The following is a 24201-nucleotide window of genomic DNA, read 5'->3' as shown; positions in this document are numbered from 1 at the left end:
TTGCTTCCCTCATCTGATGGAAGCAGCTCCTGTCAGTGTTAATGGGCCTCTCCTTCGTCACCCCCTAGCCTTTGGTGTCTCTAGTCTTGGATGCTTCCAACCTAGGTTGGGGAGTCCACCTAGTGTTCCTCCCAGAGATCCCAGGAAAGGTAGTGCAGATACTGATGGACAACACCGTGGCTATGTTTTACATCAACAAATGGAGGAGCCCGATCCTCTGCATTATGTCAGAAGGCCGTCTGTCTATGGGAATTCTGCGTGACGCACTCCACACACCTCGAGGCTTCACATCTTCCAGGAGCCTGGAGAACACCCTGGCGGATCACCTCAGCAGATCTTTCTTCTTTCACCACAAATGGTCCCTTTACCCAGAGGTCACCAGGTTCGTCTTCCAAAGAGAGGGAGACCTCCCCAGGTAACCCTGTTCGCAAACAAGCAGAATAGAAAATGCCAACAGTTTTGCTTGTTGCGTGGGCACAGTCCGGGCTCCCTCTCCATTGTTTTCCCGCTTCCATGGACAGAGCTACTATTCTGCATATTTTCTCCAGTTCCTCTGGTTCACAAGGTCCTCCTGAAGATCAAGCTTGACGAGGCAAGAGTTATTCTTATAGCTCCGGTGTGACTGCGCCAGCACTGGCTTGGCACGCTGCTCCTGCTCCTCCTACACCTGATCTCATAAGACCACAGTTGGTTACTCCACCTGAACCTCCGCCCCCTTCACCTAACTGCATGGAAGTTGCATGGCTAAACCCAGAGGAGCAGGCCTGTTCAGAATAAGTTCAACAGGTCTTGCTGGGCAGTAGGAAGCCATCCGCTAGGGCTACCTACCTCGCCAAATGGAAGCGATTCTCGATATGGTCATCCTATCAAGGTGTCTCTCCGACTCAGTCTTCCCTTGCGTCCACCCAGGACTACTTGTTCCATTTAAAGCAACAAGGTCTGGCTCTGGCATGTAGGAGCAATTTTGGCCTTCCACCCACTGGTGAGCAGAAGATCAGTGTTCTCTCATGAGATGACACCGTTTTCTTAAGGAATTGGAGAGACTTTACCCACAGGTTCACGAGCTGATTTCCCTGTGGGTCTTAAACTTGTTCCTTTTGAGACTCATGGGACCTCCCTTTGAGACGCTAGCATCGTCCCCTCTGCTACTTTTCCTGGAAGGTCGCCTTCCTGGTAGTGATCACCTCAGCCAGAAGGGTCTCTGAAATCAAGGCCCTTGCATTATAGCCTCCATACACAGTGTTCTTCAAGGACAGAGTCCAACTCCGCCCCCACCTGGCCTTCTTGCCAAAGGTTGTTTCACAATCCCATAGCAACCAGGCCATTTTTTCTGCCAGTCTTTTTCCCAAAGCCTCACCAGAATTCAGAAGAGCGGCAGCTTCGCTCATTGGATGTTAAGCGTGTCCTCACCTTCTATAGCAATAGGACTATATTCTTTCACAAATCCATACGACTCTTTGTAGCAGTAACTGAAAGGACTTTTAGTCAGCTCAGAGGATCTCATCCTGGATAACCTCCTGTATTCAGGCATGCCACGAACAGGCAAATGTCCCATCTCTGGCGACCCTAATCACTCACTCCACGAGAGCTCAGGCCTCTTCAGCGACATTCTTCCTGCAGGTTCCAATCCAAGACCTCTGAAGGGCTGCAACTTGGTCGTTGGTTCGTGCCTTTGCATCCCACTATGCCATCACCCAAAAGGCTTGAGATGACTCCAGGTTTGGAAGAGCAGTGTTGCAGTCAGCATGTCCCTGAACTCTGAGCCCACTTCCTGAGGTACTGCTTGTGAGTCACCTAACATGGAATGGACATGAGCAAGCACTCGAAGAAAAAACGGTTACTGTCTTTCCGTAAATGTTCTTTGAGATGCATCTCTCATGTCCATTCCACGAACCACCTTCCTATCCCTCTGTTGGAGTTGGCCAGCAAGAAAGAACTGAGAGGATGTGGGAGCGGTGATGCCCCTTATACTAGTGCATATGTGCATCGCTCCAGAGAGCGCTAGAGCCAGCCTGACTGATACCACTGAGGGAAAAATCTCCGGCAGCGGCAGACTTGGCACGCACACAAACCTAATATGGAATGGACGTGAGCAACACATCTCAAAGAACAACAGTTACAGAAAGGTTAGTAATCCATTTTTTCCATTTTATTACATTTGTAATTGTAATGTGATCCAAAGAGCTAATAAATTAGTGTACATCGTTGTACTTGCTGAGATTTTTTTATTTGAACTTTGCTGGAGTTGGTTTTACTCCATTTTATCCAATTAATAAATGATACTGCACCCAAACATGTCACTTCCTAATCATAAAAAATGGCTGCAAGGAATGTCTGCTTTACTGACTGTCAAAATGATCAAGACTAAGCAAATTTCTATTTATTTCCAGATGTATATAGCCCTAATTTCAGCTCATGCACTCATTCTGTGTGGGTTTCAGTTTTTCTCTTGTGTCCGAGGACAGTGGACTGGTAAGCATGTGTTTACTTCTACCACCATAACCAAGCACTGTTTATAAATAAAAAATCATAAAATGTTTGCAAATGTTTCAGCTGTTTAACACACAGTGCCATGAATATTCTCTTGCCTGCTCATGTCATCTTATTTTCTTGTGTGGTGCTTAGTTGAAAGTAGCTAATTCCTCCATGCTTTCTTGTGCTTATTAGTATTTCAAGGCAATGTTTTGGTGCACCAGAGCTCGCTGGGCTGTCAAGATCATGGGGAGAGTTATATGGCTGAAGGAATACCAGGGCCCTTAATGCAAGGGGATGGAGGATCATTGCTGTAAATACCAGGGAGGGCATGTGGATGAGGAGCTCAAGAGTCACCTTGAATAATAACAACAACTAAGGATGGGCTCTAGAGCGTGGGTGAGGCAGCATTTCATAAGGGTCTCAATACTGGGGGAAGTCCTAGGACCAAGTTAAGGGGCTTAGTTCATTGAATATCCTCACCCAGGACTCAAACATAAAAGGCCTTACTTCAGTCTTTCATCCCCACATCTCTTTATTTCATTTTTTGCATGTTATAATGCAGTTTGGAATGTGCATGGCTCATCTTTAGGGGAACCTGTCCAAACTGCTGTGTGATCTATAGTCTTCATGCGTACTGTGAACAGACTGCTACTTTTCACAACTTCCTCAGCACTGAAATATGGAAAAAACTCATAATAGATCCCTATTAACGGTCTGAAACTTATGAAAGCTTAAAAAAATAACCCAGCCGTACATGCTTCTTAGAGTAGTGTCCCTTTGAGCGCTCCATGTCAGGTGTCCCTGTAGCCTGTGCCTTTATTGGGCGATGTTTGGTAGCTGTGCCCGTTCGACCCATGGGGACATCCCACACATCCTCATGCCTCTCGCCAAGGCTGTATGGGGCTGTGGGGACGAACGGCCTTCAGTTCCTTCTCAACCACCTTTGACCAGAGATGGAATCTGTGATGCCTGTTCTTTAACATTTTGGTTTTTTTTCCCCCTCAGATAGTTACCTCATAGTTACTTAGCTTATGGTGCTACAGTTGTTGGGACAGTTGTTTCTTTTATTTCTTCCTCTCTCAAGCTATTAAAAAAAAATTTCAAAAAACAATCAGAGAGTTATGTAGGTAGGAGATCTCCCCTTATAGGGATTAAATTTTTTATTAGTTTTGCTCAGGAATGCTGGTCTCTCCTGGGATTCAAGGGGAGCGTCTTCTGTAACGAGGCTATTCCAATAAGTGACCTACACTCCCAGTGCCTCTGCTGTCTGGGTGATACTCATATCCCCAGTAAGTGCACGATCTGCACTTCCTTCAAGGGTAGATCCTGAAAACGTAGAGCAATTAAATTTAAACTTCTAATGATGGAGCAAGCTGTATGTCCTAGTACAAGTAGTGCCCCGTCCACCTCAAGATCTCGGTCATCGTAGATCAGTAGAGAAGTACATGGCATTGAGTAATCAACGGTACCAAAGTCGTCATCTACACCTGCCTCTAAATAGGAGGAGGTAAGGAGTAAATCTCCAAGAAGCTCTCAGTCACTGTCTGGTAAGAAGGCTGCGGAGACCTCAAGTCCCAGTGGGAATTCCATGCAGGCGCTGAATGAGATTTGTACCACAAGGCGAAGAGGAGTCTGTCATCTAAGACAGACTCCAGTACTGAGTTCAGATAACCTGAGAGGGCAGAGAGAGGGTTGTCTCTGACCAATATTTGGTACTGATAACTGGAAGGTGAACAGCCCTTGGTACAGTTAACTTTCCTAAGTTACTGAGGGGAGCAGAGCCAACTCATTCCCATACCAAGAGCTTAGTACCAGCTGCATGGGTACTAAATTCATGCTCCACAGGTTCCCACTCAGCCAAACCTTTGATACTATTGGTATTGCAAGAGTTTAGGAACCCTAAGGATATCTTCTGAGCCAGAGTCTCTTCTGTTAACAAATGCTTGAGGTTTGTCAGTCTCAAGACTCTTTCACTAACCCCTCTGTCACCTAAATCAGGGGTTATCAAACTTAATTGCACCGCGACCCCCTTCTGACAACAAAAATTACTGCACAACCCCGGGGGAAGAAGCGGGGGGGGGGAGGGTGGCTTTACCAAAGCCTGAGCCCCGCCACCCGGGCAGAGGGACCAAAGCCGAAGCCCAAAGGCTTCGGCCCCAACTGGGCTGCCTGTAAGCTTATCCCCACTCCTTCGTCCCCGGGTGGTGGGGCTTGGGCTTTGGCTTTGGCAAGCAAAACATAGCAGCAAGAATGAAAACTCAGGTAGATATAACAGCCAACCAGGAGCAGGCAGGGCTCTCACATCTGCAGTTTGTGTGTCGTGCTGAATTCATGTCTAGCTGCCCTTCACTTTATATCTGGCCTAATGTTGTACAACGTCTTACACAAAGATGCTTATTGGCTCTCAAATTGGTGTAGCCTTGTGGTTACCACAGGGCAAGGTACATTCATGTAGTGCAATGTGGTGCAGTAACTCCTCACGTAGTCGTCCTGGTTAAAGTTGTTTCGTTGTTACGTTGCTGATCAATTAGAGAGCATCCTTTTTAAAGTTGCGCAATGCTCCCTTATAACATCGTTTGGCAGCTGCCGCTTTGTCCACTGCTTGCAGGAAGAGCAGCCCATTGGAGCTAGCTGGTGAGGGCTTGGAACCAGGATGGACCGCCAGTTCCCCTATCAGCTTCCCGTTCCCTGTGCCATGGCTGCCCAGCAGGCTATCAATTGCCAGCAGTTCAGCTGTCCTTCCCCCTACTGCCATGTGCTGCTCCCACCCTCTGCCTTGGAGCTGATCCCGGGAGCTTCCTGCTTGCTGTGCAAGGGGGAGAGGAGAGGGGCTAATGTCAGGGTGTCCCCCTGCTCTTGCACCCTGTTAAGTGAGGAGTTCCTGTATATGACAAGGCAGGACTGCAATCACTTTCAAATGATTTAGCATTTACTTGTCTAATAAACTGAATTGTCTAGAACTGTACAGCCTCTGGGATGGAAAGTAAAAGATTTGCAAAATCTGGGGTTGAGCTGATTTAGCCACTGTAAAATAAATACAAACATATTTTATCACTTTGTGTTGAAGAGGAGAGACACTGTTCTGGAGTTGCTATTTGCATGGGTTCTTGGTGTGATTTTTTTCATAATTAAGTTTATTCTTTTCACAGAATGCAGTGACTTCTCCCCACCTGTAACTGTGATCCTGATGGTCTTTTTGTGCCTTGAGGGTTTTCTGTTTCTCACTTTCACTGCTGTTATGTTTGGCACCCAAATCCACTCAATATGCAATGATGAAACGGTAAAACTTACTTCCCTTGCTTGGTGTAATAATTCTAATATAAGACTTGACTAGATGTAGCTTTATTTGCATACGATAGAGGGGCTTTTATGATGAAAATATTCAAATTGTAAACACATCTATTATTTTCCCGGCTAATGGGAGAATTAGAAATAATTATGTTTTTGCTAATGAGCAAATATGTAACACATGTGTTCTCCTTTAGTATTGCCTTCCCCTACATGATGTGGTAGGGTGAGACTTTCAAAGGCTTTTAGAACAAGTTACATTTTCTTTCACTGGGGCTTGTGTGCCTAAATTACTTCGACAGTTACGGTGGGATTTTCATAATTCTTAGATTGTCACCAAAAGTATACATGATGTGCCTAATCTGGGATTAGCTATGTGCTTTTTTTGCACCTTTTTTACTGCACTGAAATAATGTACTGGCTGATACTTGGTGTTTATCCATTTTCCTCCCCAAATCCCAGTGTAAACATTGGAAGAATGTCATCCAATGTGAGTAATTGACTGAAGGTGTCAGGGAGTTGAGTTCACAGTGGCATCCTGAATTTTCTCAGCTGATGCTGCTTTGCAAATGTTGCACTTAGATATCGAATAGCTGTATGCTTTACAAAAGGGAAAACAAATGGTAAGTGTTCCACTGTCCTTAGTGGGAAGTGAGTACTGTAAATGATCTGATTTGAGTTGAGATTCTTAATGGATGTTTTATTTCATTTTTGATAGATTCAATAATTGTAGTTAACAGCTTGTACTTGTAGTACAGCTCCCTAGCTTGCGGTGCCACTAGTGCTCATTTTAGCTTTTTGTTGTGCTTAGTGTTTCACTTCTCATGAAATACTGTTGCAGAAAAATATTTACTAAATATGCAATGTATTCAGCAAGCTTTAAATACTTACTTTGTGCTGCATTCCCCTACAGCTCAATGAATCATTGATTTCTTTCTTAGAAAGAAATAGCACTAATTTGTTTCACCAGGTTGGTGCCTGATTGCATTGCTGCCCAGGGTTTGTCACGATTTCCAATTTAGACCCCACTTCTCTCTTTGAAGGGAGGCAGGAAAAAGTCTTGTGGGATTCCCCAATTCTGGCCATTCCATAGCGGAGAGGGTTGAATACAGTTGTTTCTTCAGATCATGGTGCTGGTCTTCCATTCAGCTTTAAAGGTTTGCTGGAGAGAAATGCAGGACACTTAGTCCTTGCAGGTTTGGCTAACAGCATCTTCACTTGAACCCCGTAATATAGACGTGCACTGTACTGCTACTAGACACCCAGTCTAGTATTGGGCATTTTGACTGCCGGAATTTGAGTTGTTTGTACTCTGAATCTGATGAGAGTACAGTAATGATGCTCCCTTTTAATCCAAAACTTTGTTTAACCAGATATTCCATGTTGCCATTCAATTTGCTTAAGATTTTTTAATGTTACATAGCTACCAGAGGTGCGCGTTATCCGGTTAGTCTGCGTGCATACATAATAGGCATACATAATTGAAGATCTTCGTAATCTGAATGGTACTAATGAGAATTAACCTTTCTTTAGGAAAATAAAGTACAGATGCAAAACACTGTTAACATTGATGATTTAAATCAGGGTTTCCTATGTCTTGATTTAAATCAATCCACCTTGCTGGCTGTTAAGTGTATAACTGTTTGTTTTAATTTATGTGCAGGAGATTGAGAGGCTTAAAAGTGAAAAGCCAACATGGGAGAGGAGGCTACGCTGGGAAGGGATGAAATCGGTCTTTGGGGGCCAACCTTCACTCCTGTGGATCAATCCTTTTGCAGGATTTCGAATCAGGCAACTTTTGCTGAGAGCAAAGAAAGGGGGACCTGAGTTTTCTGTGTGAGCCTGCCTAATCATACTTGAACTTGCAAGAATACTATATAAATATTTATTTGGGGCCAGAAATGGCTGTCTACATATAATCTGTGACCAACTGAAACAAACAAGACATTTGCTTGTAGCAAGCAGAGTTTTATAGTCACAGACATCTCATTAACTTTCAGAAACGTAAACTGGATGCTGTAGCAATCTTTCAGCAGGATAACAAAAGAGAGGTGTGTAACCACACTAAAGAAGCCAAAATGTTGTCATACTACTGTAACTTATTGTTTAATGGGATTAATTTTGCATTTTTGTTGAACTGTTTATTTGATAAATGTTTTGGGAATTACCTGAGTGTTTTATACAATTATGAGCCCAGGTGCAGTTGTCAATCATGAGATCAAGTAGTTAAGTTGGAAGCCCATTTTAAATGGCATCAAGCTCCCTAAATCCATTAGTTTTCAGGAAATAATGGCTTAGTCAGTCCTTTAATTTTATTTATATTTTCATTTGTCCTGATAGTCAAAATTATACTGTTATGTCCCACTTCAGACGTGCAGTCCTTGCATACTAGTAATTTGAGATTTGTGTGCGTAGTAACATAAACGTCAGATGCACTGCTCCAGCCCTGCCAAATGTCTTCCGTGATTCACAATAGCATGACTTGTATTTGGCAGCATTAATCTTAAATGGCATTTAGGTAAATTCTAAATGTGCAGTAATCAAATATTTTTAACTTTAGCTATGGGTCAGTTCTGCCCTGCGATACTTGTCTTCAGTTCTCAGTGCATTGACTTTAAAGGAACTCATGTGTGGGTATCTGAGGGACCAGTGACTAGATCCTCCTGTAGGATTAAAAATGAATGTATTGCAAATTGGTATAACTTTGATCCAAAGAACAATCATTATTGTAAGGTCCTGAGCGCCGCGCCCCCCCCCCCCCACCTCCGTGTGTGTGTGTGTAGATTTTACACGCATTCAGAAACTGGTAAATAGTTCACCAGTCACTTAAATAGAGCCATCACTGAAAGGAGGGAGACTTCCTTCAGAGTTAGGGAATGTAATCCCAGCCTCCTTTGTGCAAGTACAAGAAATCTGAGTGTAAAATGGAAAATGTGTATACAGTATATAAAGGGGAAAAATTTCCATTTCACCATTTTCCAACCAAAACTGCTTGAAAACAAAAGGAACAAACAGTGTAGAAATATAACTGCTCTTTGTGCGTCTGATAACAGTAGTTCTAAGATGTGTTCCTAGATCTGTAAGTAATGACACAATCTGCAAGTGATGAAATACAGCTGAAAATGGGTTATCTAAACACTACAGATAGAAGAATTTTTGTATTTATCATTACTTTGTTGTCTTTTGAATTATCCACTGCACAAAGGATAAAACAGGAGCCTTGATGCATAGCTTGAAACTGTGCCTGGAAAGTAAACAGCTCCCTGTTCTGGGACTTGCCTTAAACTTGTCCAGTTTTTGTTTTTGCTTTACCGTTAGCATCAACAAGTTTATCCCACCTCAAGCAGTATGAGATGCTCAAGGGTCTCCCATTAGTAAGTTTACATTCACAGACTGAAAATACGCTTTCTTTTCTTAGTGACTTGTTTCTCCATTTCTGTGCAACTCTATGTGGAATCTTAATTCTTAATCGTACTGATTCATCACATTTATGTCCTAGTATGTGTCAGTTTACTAAGGGATCCATTCAATATACCATGGTCCAATGAACAAAACTGTGCAATACTTCGGAAGATGTATACAGTGCTTAGGGAGTAGGTATGTAATATGGAGAATTGCTAGATGAACACATCCAGTAAAGCCACAGACGGATGAACAAAAATACATGTATCATGTAAATGAGGGGGAAGGTTGGAAGTTGGACAAGAATCTTCGAATATTCAGTTCAACATCCTGCATAAATATTGGAGAAAAATGTATCTGGCTTTGTCATGAGGCTTTTAGTATGTATATTGTTTAATAAAATATACTGATGAAAATCAGAAAATATCATCATTTAAAGCAGTTGAAACCTGTGACTTTGTGCGTGTGTGTGTGAAATCAAGTTGACTTGGCTTTTCAAACCCTTGTTACACTGTAACTTTTTAATGTAAAAATAAAGTAATGAATAAGTCTTAAAGTTAATTAACTTCCACTCCCTATCTCATTATCTTTACCTGTGCTTATTTAGCCTGGAAGCTCTTTAGTGCAAGGACCATGTCTCTCTGCCTTTTAGATTTACAAATACACTTACTAAATTTCTCAGTGCATGTGAGAAATATCATAGGTTACAGATTACAAAACCAGAAGGGACCTGCTGTGATAATCCAGACTGACCTCAAACATGCACACTAAATATTGACCTGTGTCATGTTTAAGGACACAATCCATTTTAAGGGCATTCAATAAAATGGCCATCTGGTATTGTTCAGCTTCATGACCACTCTGTGTTGTCAATCAAAGGGAGAAGCTACTGTGCTGGATGCTGTGGACTAATTTAGTAGTGGTTGGGTAACAGCCATCTATAAAACAGTGACTGTCCACGAATACAGAACGAACTCCCCCGCCCCACCTCCACAAAGTCAGATGATCCTCACTGAATTCTTCCGTTCAGGAGATTTCATTTCCGTAAAACACTGCATCTGTTTGTATAGATGGTGTTTAGTCTGGAAAAAAGACTGAGAAGGGACGTAACAGTTTTCAAGTACATAAAAGGTTGTTACAAGGAGGAGGGAGAAAAAATATTGTTCTTAACTGCTGAGGATAGGACGAGAAGCAATGGGGTTAAATTGCTGCAAGAGTGGTTTAGGTTGGACATTAGGCAAAACTCCCTAAGTGTCAGAGTGGTTAAGCACTGGGCTAAATTGTCTAGGGAGGTTGTGGAATCCTCATCATTGGGGATTTTTAAGAGCAGATTGGACAAACACATGTTAGGGATGGTCTAGATCAGGGGTGGGCAAACTTTTTGGCCCGAGGGCCACATCTGGGTATGGAAATTGTATGGAGGGCCATGAATGCTCTTGAAATGGGAGATTGGGATGCAGGAGAGGGTGAGGACTCGGGGGTTGGGCCAGAAATAAGTTCAGGGTATGGGAAGGGGGTTCTGGGGTTGGGGTGTGTGTATGTTGTCTCTGGCTGGGGGTGTGGACTCTGGGGTGCGGATGAGGGGTTGGGGGTGCAAGAGGTTGCTCTGGGCTGGGACCGAGGGGTTTGGAGAGGGATCAGGGATGGGGCAGTGAGTTGGGGCGCGGGAGGGGGTCAGGGGTGCAGTCTCCAGACGGCACTTACCTCAAGCAGCTCCCAGAAACAGTGGCATATCCCCCCTCCATTTCCTATGTGGAGGCACAGCAAGGCGGATCTATGCGCTGACCTGTCTGCAGCCCCTCCCACCAGGTGGGGCTGTTTGCAGAGCCACCTGGCCGCGACTCTGCATAGGACACGGAGAGGGGACATGCTGCTGCTTCTGGGAGCTGCGTGGAGCAGGACAAGCCCCCAACACCGCTCCCTGGCTGGAGCACCAGAGCAGGGCAAGCCCCGAACTCCACTTCCTGGCGGGAGCTCAAGGGATGGATTAAAACATCTGAAGGGCCGGATACAGCCCCTGGGCTGTAGTCTGCCCACCCCTGGTCTTGATAATATTTAGTCCTAAGGGCCCCCCCCTCAAGCTGTGCTGCTGTGGGTGGGAGGGGCCAAAGCCTGAGGGCTCTCCACCCTGGGTGTGTGTGTGGAGGGGGCAAAGCCAAATCCCAAGGGAGCCTATAACCTGAAGCCCTCAGGCCCAGGCCCCAGCAAGGCTAGCGCCAGCTCTGGTGATCCTATTAAAACAGGGTTGTGACCCACAGTTTGAGAACTGATTTAGAAGTAATATGGTCTATTTCATACTCCTTTTCTGAAGTCTTGAACTGCAGCTGAGACTAGTGACAGTTTGTCCAAAAACATCTTTTCATATCCTAGAGGAAGCTGTCATGTATTCATTTAAATATCTTCTCCATTAGTTTCTCGGTGCTGTCATAATGCACAACTGTCTTCAAGGCTGATGATTACTTCAGCAGAGAAAAATGTTCTAGAACTCTGCGCACTGAGAATGTTCTTAATATGTTACCTGACTGTGACTGACTAAGGTAGAAATTAAATAAGTGAGCACATGAACATACTGATGCTCACCTGTTCTGCATTCACATTTTTTCATTCTGTATGTTGCCATGTGACTCAAGTGGCAATTAAACTTCTTTTCAATGCAAATAGAATATGATTGAAAAAGGCTGGTGCTTTTTATTCTGAAATTTTCTTGTGCTGAAATGTCTATATTCAGGTATAGCGTTCTGATTATGTTCTGGATCTCTTATAGAAATAGGCACTGCTAGGTACTTTCAGCATTTTCCAGCTGGCCCACAGTAGCAAATCAGAGTAACTTATATTGCAACAGTATTTAGTACCAAATAACAAAGTGGATGGTCATCACCACACATTCACAGTTGCATAGTCTAGTAAGTGAAAACTTACTGTGTACTGAATATTTCAATAGTTTCCCTTGGGGATATAATATAGGAAGAAGTTGAAGTATACACAAGACTGTACCTTAATATTTTCCGCATGCTTTGATCTGTTATGTAAAATAGATATAAATAAAACATGAAAGAAGAGGTAACGCTGTGCTTTCTGGGATATCTGTTTGTTGCTGTGAAAGTATAGAAAGGCCTCAAAATTCATTCTTGCACCTTTATTTAAAAAAGAAAATCCAGAAATCTGGTACAGCACATGCTATAACAACTTCCAAAGCATATTTGAATACACCTTAACGAATACATTAGATTATTTTTTTAAAGGCCTGTGCTCTTGGGAGGTGGGGGGTGGGGTTGTGGAAAGGCCAAAGAGGGTGGGTCCTTGTGAAAAAATAATTCCAACCCTGAGCAGTTTTTTTTTTAAAAAAACAGATAAGAGCACAGTGTTTTTAGTTATGAGATGCTAACAAAACCAATTTGCAAAGATTTAATGTGATACCTTCTTTAAATGTATTTACAAGATCAAATATCAGTATGTTGCCATAGCAAAATATTTCCCCCCATACTACTGAGCCATAAAGTGCTAACTACACAATGCTTATAAGCTATATCGTGGCTTTGTGGCTATGTCCAATTAAACAGGCTGGCCTATATTACTTGCATGCTTATCAATATCATTTTGTTTTTCTAACCTTTATATGCTTTGGGTGAAAATCTTTAGAGAAAGCATATGCCCAGGAAAATCAGTGCAGAAATTTGAGCAACTTGCTACTAAAATGATTCGCAAAAACAAAGTAAATCAGAATGTGGAGCCTTTCCTTCTGAGCTTTGTTTATACCAGTGGTTTTCAAACTTTTGTACTGGTGACCCCTTTCACATAGCAAGCCTCTGTGTAGCCCCCCCCTTTAAAAATTAAAAACACTTTTGTACATATTTAACACCATTATAAATGCTGGAGGCAAAGCAGGGTTTGGGGTGGAGGCTGACATCTCGCTACCCCCCCATGTAATAACCTCGTGACCCCCTAAGGCAGGAAGCGGCGCGAGCCGAGGGATGTTCTGGCCGCGGCTTCCTGCCTCCCACATTGGCCTGGGACCGCGAACCGCGGCCAGTGGGAGCCGCGATCGGCCGAACTTGCCGACGCGGCAGATAAACAAACCGGGCCGGCCCGCCAGGGTGCTTACCCTGGCGAGCCGCGAGCCACCGGTTGCCGACCCCTGCCCTAAGGGGTCCTGACGCCCAGTTTGAGAACCCTTGGTTTATACAGTACCATATTAACAATCTTCAAAGAATGGAATTTGCTCACCTGATAGATTTCTATTTAGCTACATTTCATTCATTACCAATACATGAGCTTTGTGTACATGGGAGAAGAGAGGGGAATGGAAGTACATAGTTTGTACACAATGCATCTTTTATACTGAAAGGTTGGTTGTTGATGCACAAACTAAAATCAAAATATTCTTTTAGCTTATTGGCATCGAAGGCAATTTCACAGAGTGCACATTTGAGGAACAAAAAGTACATATACTGTTATATTACAAATTGGGTTCATAGCAGAAATTCAACCCATGAGTATCTGTCTTTGTGTAGCACTGGAAAAGACTCACAAATCATTAAAGCGAGGGAACTAGCTGCTGTTGGAAGACAGTATTAATAAGTTCATTCTTTCCAACTGCAAGCTTGTTCCTATTCCTCCAAAAGCATGTTAAAAGTTCAGTGACGTTTTGGCTATGTAAAAAAAAAAGCGGTTGTGGTTAGTTGGCTTTAATGTACTGTTGATCAATGTAGGCAGCCAACTAAGGTGGTGGTTGGCTGCTTTTTAAGAATACTTTTGTTGTATACGTTTGTTATTTGAAGTAGTTGGAGCCTGGCTAACTTAGGAATTACACATTAAGTACAGTGATACCCCATGATGTCAAAGCACAGAATAACATTTTTTCAAAATATATAGTTCAGTCACAGATCCTTGGGAGAGCTACTTTAAATAATAAAAAGAAAAAAGTCTGCATAAAACAGGGCTGTGAAGTTTTGTTTTTGTTTTTGTTTTTAAAAAGGATGTTTGCATACTGCCTGCTCCATGAAGCTACAGCAAAACTATATCTACATGCTAGGGAAAGTGTCTTCATGTTTTAAGACTGTCACTTTTTTTCAGCTATGGTATGAAGCCAAGATGTTTGTATGTACATAATACAAGCAAATATTTTGGCAAGCCTATTTTGTTGGTTCCTTACACTTAGTAGTAGTTGCGTTGTTCCCAAGTATTACCTACAGTGTTATCATCAGCTCTCCTATCAACACATTACATTTATAAAAGACCTAATGGAAGTATTGAAATGCAGTAGCTGGGTTCCCGATCTATAAACAAATACTGCCTCCTGCATAGTACAGCAAGTTTGTTAGAATAAAGAACACTCCTTCCCGGGATGTTTATCACAGATCAAATATGGGCTTCAGCTATTATAACAATTCTTGAAACCTGAACAGCGCTAAGAACACATTAATCTGAATTTAAGGTCCGTGGCTCATACTCCACGGCATTATATGTTAGTAAATAACAGCATAAAAATCTTGTACAATACCAGGTCTGTGTGGAATAAGGAAGCCATAATCTCCTGTGGGTTATAAAGAGCATCTCTGATCTATGCTTCAGACAGGCTTTCTAGATTTAGCTTGAATGACAGCAGGAGTGATGGGCATGTACTTCAACTTGTAATAGGCAGTGTGAGGAGGTCTGTTTCTATCTGAGGTATAGCATGCGCATTAGCAATCAACAATAGCTATATGAGATACTTAGTTCTATTTCTGTAGTCAGGGTCCCCCAGTGCTGTACAAACATGAAGTAAGAAGTCCCTGCTCCGACAAGCTTACAGTCTTGGTGGTTCTAAAATGAACAACAGCTTCAAGTCCAGGCTGCTCCAGTAAAGAGAGTGATGATAGAGAACATTGGTGAGCCACAGTCTAATGACAGTGCCATTTTAATCACTGACAGGAAAGGGTGTCATCATCAGATCTCATTATAAGCAGGCAATTGCTGGGCATTGCCATGGCAGAAAGCAGAGATGGTTTAACTTTACAGAGGGACATTGGGAATTGCTCTTGGCTTCTTTTGCCTGTCCCTTATAAAATCTCTTGCTTGGGTACGATGGTCTGAGGCAGTATTTTCACAACCGCCTCTGGCCCTGGGGCTGGGCCTAGTTTGTAGTCTTCGCTTCCTGTGCTGGTAGATGGAGAAGGAAGGGATGTTTCTGGAGATGCTGCAAGGGAGAAAAATAAAAACAAACAAAGAATTAAAACATATTGGGAGACAATGTTTTTAATAGCACGGTATCTGGTTCAAGACACCAAAGTAGAGTCACAAGAATCAAGATGGTGGAGTAGATGCATGTTCATGAATAGCACCAAACGTAGTACATGAGCATAGTGTCTTGGCTAGCTTGAGTTGTCTTTATGAAATAACTGAAGATGTGCTAGCTTTCAAAACAATCCTCAAAAGTTGATATGGGTAATACCTTTTTTCATTAAAAAAATTCAATTATTTTTTTAATTAGATCATTTTATTTAGGAAATGACTCTTTGGTAGTGGGGACCATGTAAGTTCCTAAGTGTCTGAGCCCCTCCGTCTTTAACACATTTATTCTCACACTACCTCTGCAAGGTAGGGAAGTGCTAAGAGCCTCATTTTAATAACCTGTTCTTAGTGTTCTTCAGCAACCACTCTCAACACGCTGCATAAGGAGATAAGTATCATCATCCCCATTTCACAGGCTGAGGCATGGAGAGACTAAATGACTTGTCCAGGGTGCCACATGCGATCTGAGGAACTGAACCCAGCTCTTGACTCGCAGCAAAACACTTGGAGGACAGGTGGTACCAAAATGGGGTTGTAGCCTGTTGTGAATGCAGGTAGCCTCTTCCCCCTTTCACTTTATGATCAGGGACTTGGTGGAGGGTGGGTTATTAGGAGTTTCACCAAGCAACGTACTGCATTGTCTTTATAAATAGTACTTGGGAAACTGTGTTCCCACTGATCTCTAATTAGAGCAATGGCTCTTATATTGTGCTCTGTGAACCAGTGGTAGGCTGCAGAGTACTGACTGGTCACATGATGCTGGCTCTCCGTGTGCCTAGCTGTTAAATAGCATCGAAAATTGAGCTAAACTATCTTCGAGACATTATTGCTAATTACTTTTCCGTGCACACATTTGCTGTCGTTGCTACGAGACAGGAGATGTGAGTATGAGCGGAAGAGGTGGTTTGTGGGAATGGGGAGAGTCAGTTGTCCACAGCGTTTTTATTAAGGTGCAGTCTGTGCTATGGAAAAAATGTAAGAGGGGTAGAATTAGGGCCATCTGCCAATTCAGTGAATACCTTAAGCTACCATGAAAGGAATAATAAAATCAGTTGCCTAATAATGGGCTTTCTTAAAAAACCTCAACAAAAGTTTACTGGAAGCTTTAAATTCTACACCTAGGAACTGGCCTTTCACGCAGGTTGAATGGTATAATTTCTATTTTGCTGACAATTTACTTTGCATATAATAAAACAGATCGCACTGGCTGCTGTGTACCCTACTTTCTGAATTTTTACACTTCTACCTTTGTGCATATAAAATAGCGTTGTCCATGCTCCTGCTATTGATTGAGAGTCTCATGCTATTTGGTGGTCTTAAAATCCCTGCTCCTGGATTCAGTTTTCACGTATAAAAAGTAAATTTCTTGCCCTCGTGGTTGTGGAAGAAACCTGGGAAGTGTGTAATCTAAAGGTGCAAAAACTAGAAGGCAAATAAAAAGGACCTGGAATGTATTTTTAAAATCTCATGATTTGGAGGGATAGGGTAGGGAGGTGGCTCATGCTTTTTGAGTGCTTGGGGTGTTGATTGTGAATATTAAATTATAAGTGGAATGATGACACTGTCATAATAGGGCATAGTGAGATGTACTGCCCAGTGCATCTTGGACCTATGTCTGAAGTTCTCCCATTGCCTTCAGTGGCAGTTTTGCCTGGCTAAAAACTAAGGAAGGATCCTGAGGATTGGACCCCTGTTTTGTCTCCTGCTGCAGGATCTAACACGACAGGTCCCATTTAGCCCCACAAAGTCGAAGTGTGATGCTTTAAATAAATCAAACTAAGCTTATAGGCCCAGCAGCTTCCTACCCAATCCCTGCACTATGCCTGCCAATAGCATGAAGATGGACACCTACGGTTTGGAGCTGTGTGAATCACAGAACTCATGTTTGGCAAAGCTGCGTGTCCTGGCAGAGGTTCCAGGTTGAGGTTGGAAGGTCCTGATTGGTACTGTACATCAAGAGTGGTTCCTGCACAGGAGCATGGAAAAGAAGTCATTCTCCCCATCATTATTAAAACCAGCAGAAGCATTCCTATGACCCGAGGCACGTCACATATTTTTACAGGGAGTGGAAGAATTGCTTGTAGCGGGATGACCAGGAGAACTATATCCCCAATTTGGTCAGTCCCCCGAGACCCCTCCTGCTCTCCTCTCTACTGGGGCACCCCACCATTTCCAGCTATGCCACTGTCTTCTTAGTTACCTAAAAACTTGATTCCTGCTGCTCCCAGCTCCAGCATTTTGGCTACTCATCCGTGGCCATGGCTGACTACATTGTTTACAGGTGCCCTCAGTTCAGCCCTGAATATGATGTTCTCACAAGGTTACAATTTACTTTTTGTATTAATACAAAATGTTGTACCCTTGAAGGAGTGTGTGTGGGGGGGGGGATGGGGGGGGTCAGTTCCATCCATGCACTAATGAAAAAAGGTCAGATCCTCAGCTGACATGAATCACCATAGCTCCATCACCTTCAATACAGCTATGCCAGTTTATATCAACTGCTGAGCTGGCTCAAAGTCTCTTTAATTTTCTCAATCTGAAAAGTTCCTGGGGCCTCCCTCAATATGGCATTGGTGCTAGGACTATTGTTAAGGCCTTTGAAATACTCACGGTTTTCAAGGCATGCAGGTAAGAAAGAGGGTCTCAGTGGGGTCGTACCTCCCAGAAGCATTTCTTGCAGCAAGCTGTCAATCCTCGCCACGCCAAAGAGTTTCATGAATTGGACCTGCTCTATCATTTGCCAGGTGATGCTCTGGAGTGGCGGTAGGAGGAGGAGAATGTCGCTGAACCGCCCTCGAGAGTCGTACTGCCGGTCGTTGATATAATCCTCCAGATTGACCTGCACCTGGAATCGCATGTTCTTCACCTTCCCAGGCTCGCTCAGGCCTTTACAGTCTGGGAGGTAGAAAGATAGAGACAATTTACACCCATCCACACACAGAAGCTGGAACAGCTCTGTCAATCATCCAAACTCTAGAAGAAAAGATTAAATACATCTATATGGCAAGTGACCTCTTCTTTTTTTTTTTTTTTTTTTTTAAATATTTCTCCTTTAGCCTAGAAGTTGGAATGTGTCCAGAGTAATGTGGCTGCTCAATGTTAATCTGTCAATAGTTCACATCCCACAGAGAGCAGAGCAATGTCTAAAGCGGGTGGTAGGAAAATAGGAGTTTGATCCCTGTGGGTAGGATGATTAACAAACATTGGGCGGGGGGGGGGGGGTGTCAGAGGCCAGGGGAGGCTAAGCCTCCCCTAACCCAGGCCTATGGACTTTCCCACACACTGTCCCGCCATCCATCTCCCTCTCCCCTGAAGCTGTCAGGGGGGCCTGGAGCTCAGGGCTTGGGCCCACCAGCAGCCGGGCTGGCCAGGGGCAGCTCAGGCCGGAGCTGGCCAGTAGCCTGGTGCTGGGGCCAGCCTGGGGGTTGGGCTGGGCAGCACAGCTGGGGTGGCCAGCCAGTGGCTTGGGGTGGCTGGGGCAGGCTAGCCAGGGCACCGCCAGAGGCAGGAGCAGGGTCTCCGGGCTCCTCCGGCCATAGGGGTCGTGGCCTCAGGTGGAAGGGATGGGGCCGGCGGGGAAGCCTCCCTGAAGTGTGTGTGTGGGGGTGGGGGGGTTCACCTGCCACCCATGGTAACAAGCAAAGGCAAAGATAGGAAAAATAGGAGCGTAAAATTATTTATGCCCTAAAAGAAGAGGGCGAAGTGCTGAGGACCCCGCCACTGCCATTGAATTTAGTGCATGTTCGGCCCTTCTGAAAAACCAGGCCACTTCCTTTGGGGCATAAATATGAATTTAGGGGCCTGTCTTTTATTTTTCAAAATCGTGGCCAGGATTTTTAGGCCAGACCAAAGGGTGTTCCTCGGGGTGTAGAGGCCTGTGGGGAAATAGCTTGTGAAGGTGGAGCTGAGAAACAGCTGTTGCATGACTGCCTCATGTAAATGTGCAGATTTTCAATAGAGTCCCCATAGATTTTCTAGTTAAGTTCAGACTCTTGCCCCCTGTCTTCAAAGCACTCCACAGCCTGGGCACAGGAAATCTGAAAGATTGTTTTAAAGCTTCAGGATAAAGCCTGCGGTTGACAACTCCTCTCCTTTGGCACAATGGAACTCTCAACAATAAGAGTAAAGCTCATCTGTGTGGGGGGAGACACAACTTTCTTGGGGTGGGGCTGGTCTGAGACTGCGGCATGAACTCCCTCAGTAACTGAAGACCTTCCCACACCGTGCCACTTTCCAGTTCAGCTGCAAGGCACATTTCTTTGACCTGCCTTCTTTAACATCAAAACAAAGCAACAACTATATTTATAGTTAAAAAAAAAACCAAAAAACTACCATCTAAGACACACCCACTATACAAGCTTCTCACCTCGGGAGAGGCTGAGAGAACAAACATCGTGTGACAGTTGTGTAATCACATTTCTTAATGCAATACTGGCAGGTGCTCAGATACTACAGTGATGAGCTCAGTATAAAAACCTATGTAGAATAGTAAAGGGAAATTGGGATAAAAAACTATCTATCCAATGTACTGAAAATAATCCTGAATGGATTTTGGAGCCATCCAGTGCATGCTTCATGAGAGACCATCCTATCGTCCTAGGGGACTGCAACTGTGCAAATATCTTTGTGGGAATGGCACAGTAACCCGAAAGGGCGAACTGCAGGATCACACAAGAAGAGATATGATGCTCAGGGCACCTCAAACCACAGGCTGGGTCTGAAATACACTGCCCTGCTGGACCAGGAAAGAGGCTTTGTATACCGTAACTAATGGAGATAGTACTTATGGTATCTACCTTAGCTTTTGCAGCATATAAGTCTAGATGTGATATGCAGTGCATTTCTTTTATTTTAATTGGCTTTTTCTCTGTATGTTCCTAACAAATCTTTTCTTACTCCAGTCCAGGTGGTTTTAGGCTGTTTGAAAATTTCACACATACTGTCCCAAAGGATTGAAGCAACTTTCAATGTTTAAGGAGAGGCAGGTAGGGCTGGGTGCCTGCAGTTAAGTCTGTTCAGGACAGTCATGAAGAGTATGCACTAAGGAGTCATCTCCCATAACGTATGTTGCTTCAAGGCTGCAGCCCTCCAGATACACAGGAAACGGCTCAGGGCCATGATGAGAAATGCGTTGAAGACACATACGGTGACAGGTAAGTGCCAGTAGAAGAATGTCGCATTTGGCGTTGGCCTAGGTTCAGTTCTCCAGCTGTAAAATGGGGGTAAAAGCACATCTGTGACTCAGAGGAGTGTTGTGAAGGACTCAGATATGACAGTAATGGGGGCCATGTGAGTAAAAGAGAGGTGTGGGAGGAGGGACAGGAGGATGGATGGATAGCACTCAGCAAGGGGTTATAGTAAAAACACAGCTGTTCAAGACCACGTGAGCTAGGAAAGCAGCAGGTCTCGAAAGTTCTCCTGCAGGCCATGCCTTTGATGTGCACTCCTCTCTTCTTGTAGGTGAGGTGGCCCCATCCAATCCCCTGCATTCATGGTTTGCTCTTTATATTATTCCCCCTGCTGAGTCTAGCCCAGCGTTCAGCAACTTTTGGTCAAATGACTCAACTCTAATAAGTGATAAGACACCAAAGTGTGTTATTTTTTAGAGCCCCAACCATTTGTAATGCTCTCACAAACCCTGGAATGTGTCTTCATTTGTCTCACTTGGAGCCTAATCCAAAGCCACTGAAGTCAGCGGAAAGTCTCCCATTCGTTCTGACGGGCTTCGGATCAGGCCCTAATTGCCCGTTCTCTTTTCCCCAAATCTTCTCTTTATTCTGTCATTTTGTACTGTGAGCATGAGACGGTGCAGCATCCTTCCTGATGTTGATGGAAATTGCAGCCAATCAACACTTCTCATGGCCTAACCATTTGTGAATTTTATGCTCCCTCCTGGTCCCTAATTTAATCCCCTGTTGCTTAGTTAATTCACAGAAAAATTAAATATTGGCATGCATGTCCTCATTTTCTATTGATATACATCTCTGAGTGAGGCCAAACTCTGGAAGCAACTCAGTTCCTGCAGGTTCTGTAAGGTTTTGCATGTCTCTAGGGCTGGAGCTAATGCTGTGCAAATAATAGAGATGTCTGCAAGAAAAGACCAGTTTTAGCTTGCCTGCTAATGCACTGCTAAGCATTACTCCTTTACAGCTGGGAACCAACTGAAAAGCATAACTGCTGCCTGGGAGCTGTCATTAGTAACCAAGATAGCATACAGATTCTAGGATTCCTAATCCTTGACCTAATGACAAAACCCATCATTTCTGCTTTAATACTTACAAACCTTGCAATTAGGCAATGAGGGAGTGGAGCACCACAAAATGGAGGAGGAGCAACAATACTGGCATTTTCAAGAAATGCCATAAATGATCCATTTTTTTTCTCCCCAGACCGGACCCCTCACTCCACCCATTTATGTCCTGTTTTATTTCTACCAAGTTTCTTCTCTTGGAATCCCATGATCTGCCACTGATGATAGTGGTTTGGTAAATCTGAGAGACTTGCCTGGGTCAAAGAATATGATCGCTTTGAGGCACGCATACTCATTGTCATCAACCTGGATGTCACGTAAGGGCTTTACCAACTCATCCAGGATTCGAATGGCTACGCGAGCAATTTCCAGTTCTGGGCAGTGCATTGGAATGATGAAATCATTTCCTGAGGAGATGAAAAACCATCAGTATCAGCCATTTACACCAGTTCTTTGGACATGGCACATTACCAAATCACCCATTTCTTCAGACACCGACAGCCATATTTTCAGAATGCAGCACATGATTGTGTGTATAATTTGCACATGCAATTTCATGTTCAAATTCAGAATCGACATGGGCAAATAACTGCGTAGATGCATTTGTGTACTTAATTACCCAATTTGTGCATGCAGTTGCCATAACCGTTCATGCAAATCCTGTTATACCTGTCTGTGCATCTGGCCACAAGAATATTGTAACTCATGTATAAGGCTAAGATTTTGTCACGGATATTTTTAGTAAAGGTCACAGACAAAAAAAGAAAAATTCACAGCAGCCGTGACCTGTCCGTGACTTTTACTAAAAATATGGTGACAAAATAGGGATCTGTGGGTCCCCATACTGTCTGAAGCAGGGCAGCTGCGGAGGGGCTAGGAGCTGCCTGCAGCAGCTGGGGGCTGCGGGGTACTGCTGCTGTCTGCAGCTCCAGGGGTTCCCCTCTGTCTATGGGGGCCGGAAGCTGTGGGGTGCCCCCGCCTCCCCTGGCAGCTGGGAGCTGCAGGGTACCCCTGCCGCCCACAGCTCCAGGGGGCCCCCAGCGGCTGGGAGCTCGGGGGTTCCACCTCCACCCTGGGCAACTGGGAGCTCGGTGGTTCTCCCACTGCCCCCAGTGGCCAGGAGCTCTGGGGTTCCCCCACCACCCCCAGCAACCCAGAGCTTGGGGAGATTCCCCCAACACCCCCGGCGGCCTGGAGCACAGGGGGTTCCCTCACCGCTCTCGGTGGCTGGGAGCTGTGGCGGCAGCCAGAGGCAGCGGAGGTACCCTGCAGCTCCCTGCCCCCGTGGGTGAGGGGGGACCTTGCAGCTCCTGACCAACGCAGGCTGAAGTCATGGAGGTTACTGGAAGTCACGGATTCTGTGACTTCCATGACCTCCATGACCAAATTGTAGCCTTACTCAGGTATAATTTTTTGTAGAAATATTTGACCCAAGTTTGGCCAACATAATGTTGTTGAGACCAACTTTCCCCACCCCCCCATCTGCAGTGGATAATCTTGACTGGTTTTAGATGATCGAAGAAAACACCATCTTAAATTACAAGGAAATATCTATCTAACCTAAATTTGATCTAATCTCTCTTCAGTATTTCTAAGGGACCTATCACCTTAATTTCTAGGCATCAGTGACTAAGGGGATTTCTACATCACAAAGTGACAGGGTGATGGTAGCATGGTATGGATTCCTGTGTCAGCTGTAATTTAGCTAGCCCAGGTAACAATAGCAGTATAGCACGTGTTAGCAAGCAAAGTACTTATCCAGGGACCTTAGGGGGCTTGGACTCTGGTTGCTAGCCTGTGCTGAAACTGATACCACCACGTCTACACTGCTATTGTTACTTATGCTAGCTAGATTAAAGATGACATGGGTGTGCCTACCCACGCTGCAATCACACCTTCCCTTTGCAGCGTGGACAGAGCCAAAATGCTGAGTAGAACTGTGAGCGTTCAGTATGCATTAGCAGAGGTAACATTTACATGCTGTCTCTAACTAAAGCATCATTTTAATTTTCTGATTATTCCAACTCCAGCACAAATACATTGAACCAAAACTCAAGGCCTCCAAGATCCATGTCTGAGTCTCCCCATCTGGTCTGGAGGTAAGGAGTAATCTCTTATCTCTGCAGTATTTCTCCCCTGGCTTTTTCCTTGAGCCAGTACCAAGATGTCCATGAGTCTGAGGATCTATGCAGTGGGAGTTCTATGGGGCCGAGAGGATGCACATCATCTCTCCACTGGCTCTGTGGAGTTTCCCCGGCAGGACAGTACAGCCCTGGGCAGTAATGATCCTCCTTAAAGAGGGCTCCAATGGAAACTACTGACTGTGGAAGTCCTATCAGAGTGGCTCTCTTGGAGTACCAATGCTGTTAGGCAACGTAGGGTAGCTGGCCTCCTGCTGATCCTTCAGTATCTCTGCAGATCCTGGTAATACATGGGGTCTGGGAACCAGCCTCATGACCTGTTTGTCCACCTGTCAATGGACCATAGGGAAGAAAGCACCTCACAGAGAACCTCAT

At 44.3% G+C, this 24201-nt stretch overlaps 2 protein-coding genes across 4 annotated transcripts in view; one reads left to right on the top strand and one right to left on the bottom strand.

The window, feature by feature from the left end:
• ZDHHC7 (zinc finger DHHC-type palmitoyltransferase 7) overlaps positions 1-9726 on the top strand; it is a 50400-nt gene extending 40674 nt beyond the window's left edge. For both annotated transcript variants that reach the window (XM_044986885.1, XM_044986884.1), the window contains exons 6-8: positions 2391-2472; positions 5625-5755; positions 7427-9726. In XM_044986885.1, coding sequence (XP_044842820.1) covers positions 2391-2472; positions 5625-5755; positions 7427-7603 — 390 coding nt within the window. In that variant the 3' untranslated portion in view covers positions 7604-9726. The remainder of the gene's footprint in view (positions 1-2390; positions 2473-5624; positions 5756-7426) is intronic.
• A 4386-nt stretch (positions 9727-14112) lies between these two features.
• The window catches only part of LOC123349450 (hepatocyte nuclear factor 4-beta-like), a 41642-nt gene continuing 31553 nt past the window's right edge, over positions 14113-24201 (bottom strand). The window contains exons 7-10 of one of the 2 annotated variants that reach the window (XM_044987552.1): positions 21940-22092; positions 18046-18330; positions 17288-17401; positions 14113-15340 (exon numbers count right to left, since the gene is read on the bottom strand). In XM_044987552.1, the coding sequence (XP_044843487.1) occupies positions 15204-15340; positions 17288-17401; positions 18046-18330; positions 21940-22092 (689 nt within the window). In that variant the 3' untranslated portion in view covers positions 14113-15203. The remainder of the gene's footprint in view (positions 15341-17287; positions 17402-18045; positions 18331-21939; positions 22093-24201) is intronic. The other variant, XM_044987553.1, reaches the window with a different exon arrangement.

This window comes from Mauremys mutica, chromosome 14 (assembly GCF_020497125.1).
Source record: "Mauremys mutica isolate MM-2020 ecotype Southern chromosome 14, ASM2049712v1, whole genome shotgun sequence".
NCBI lineage: Eukaryota > Metazoa > Chordata > Testudines > Geoemydidae > Mauremys > Mauremys mutica.
Note: the sequence above shows the minus strand (reverse complement) of the source record. Positions and strands in the feature narration are given on the sequence as shown.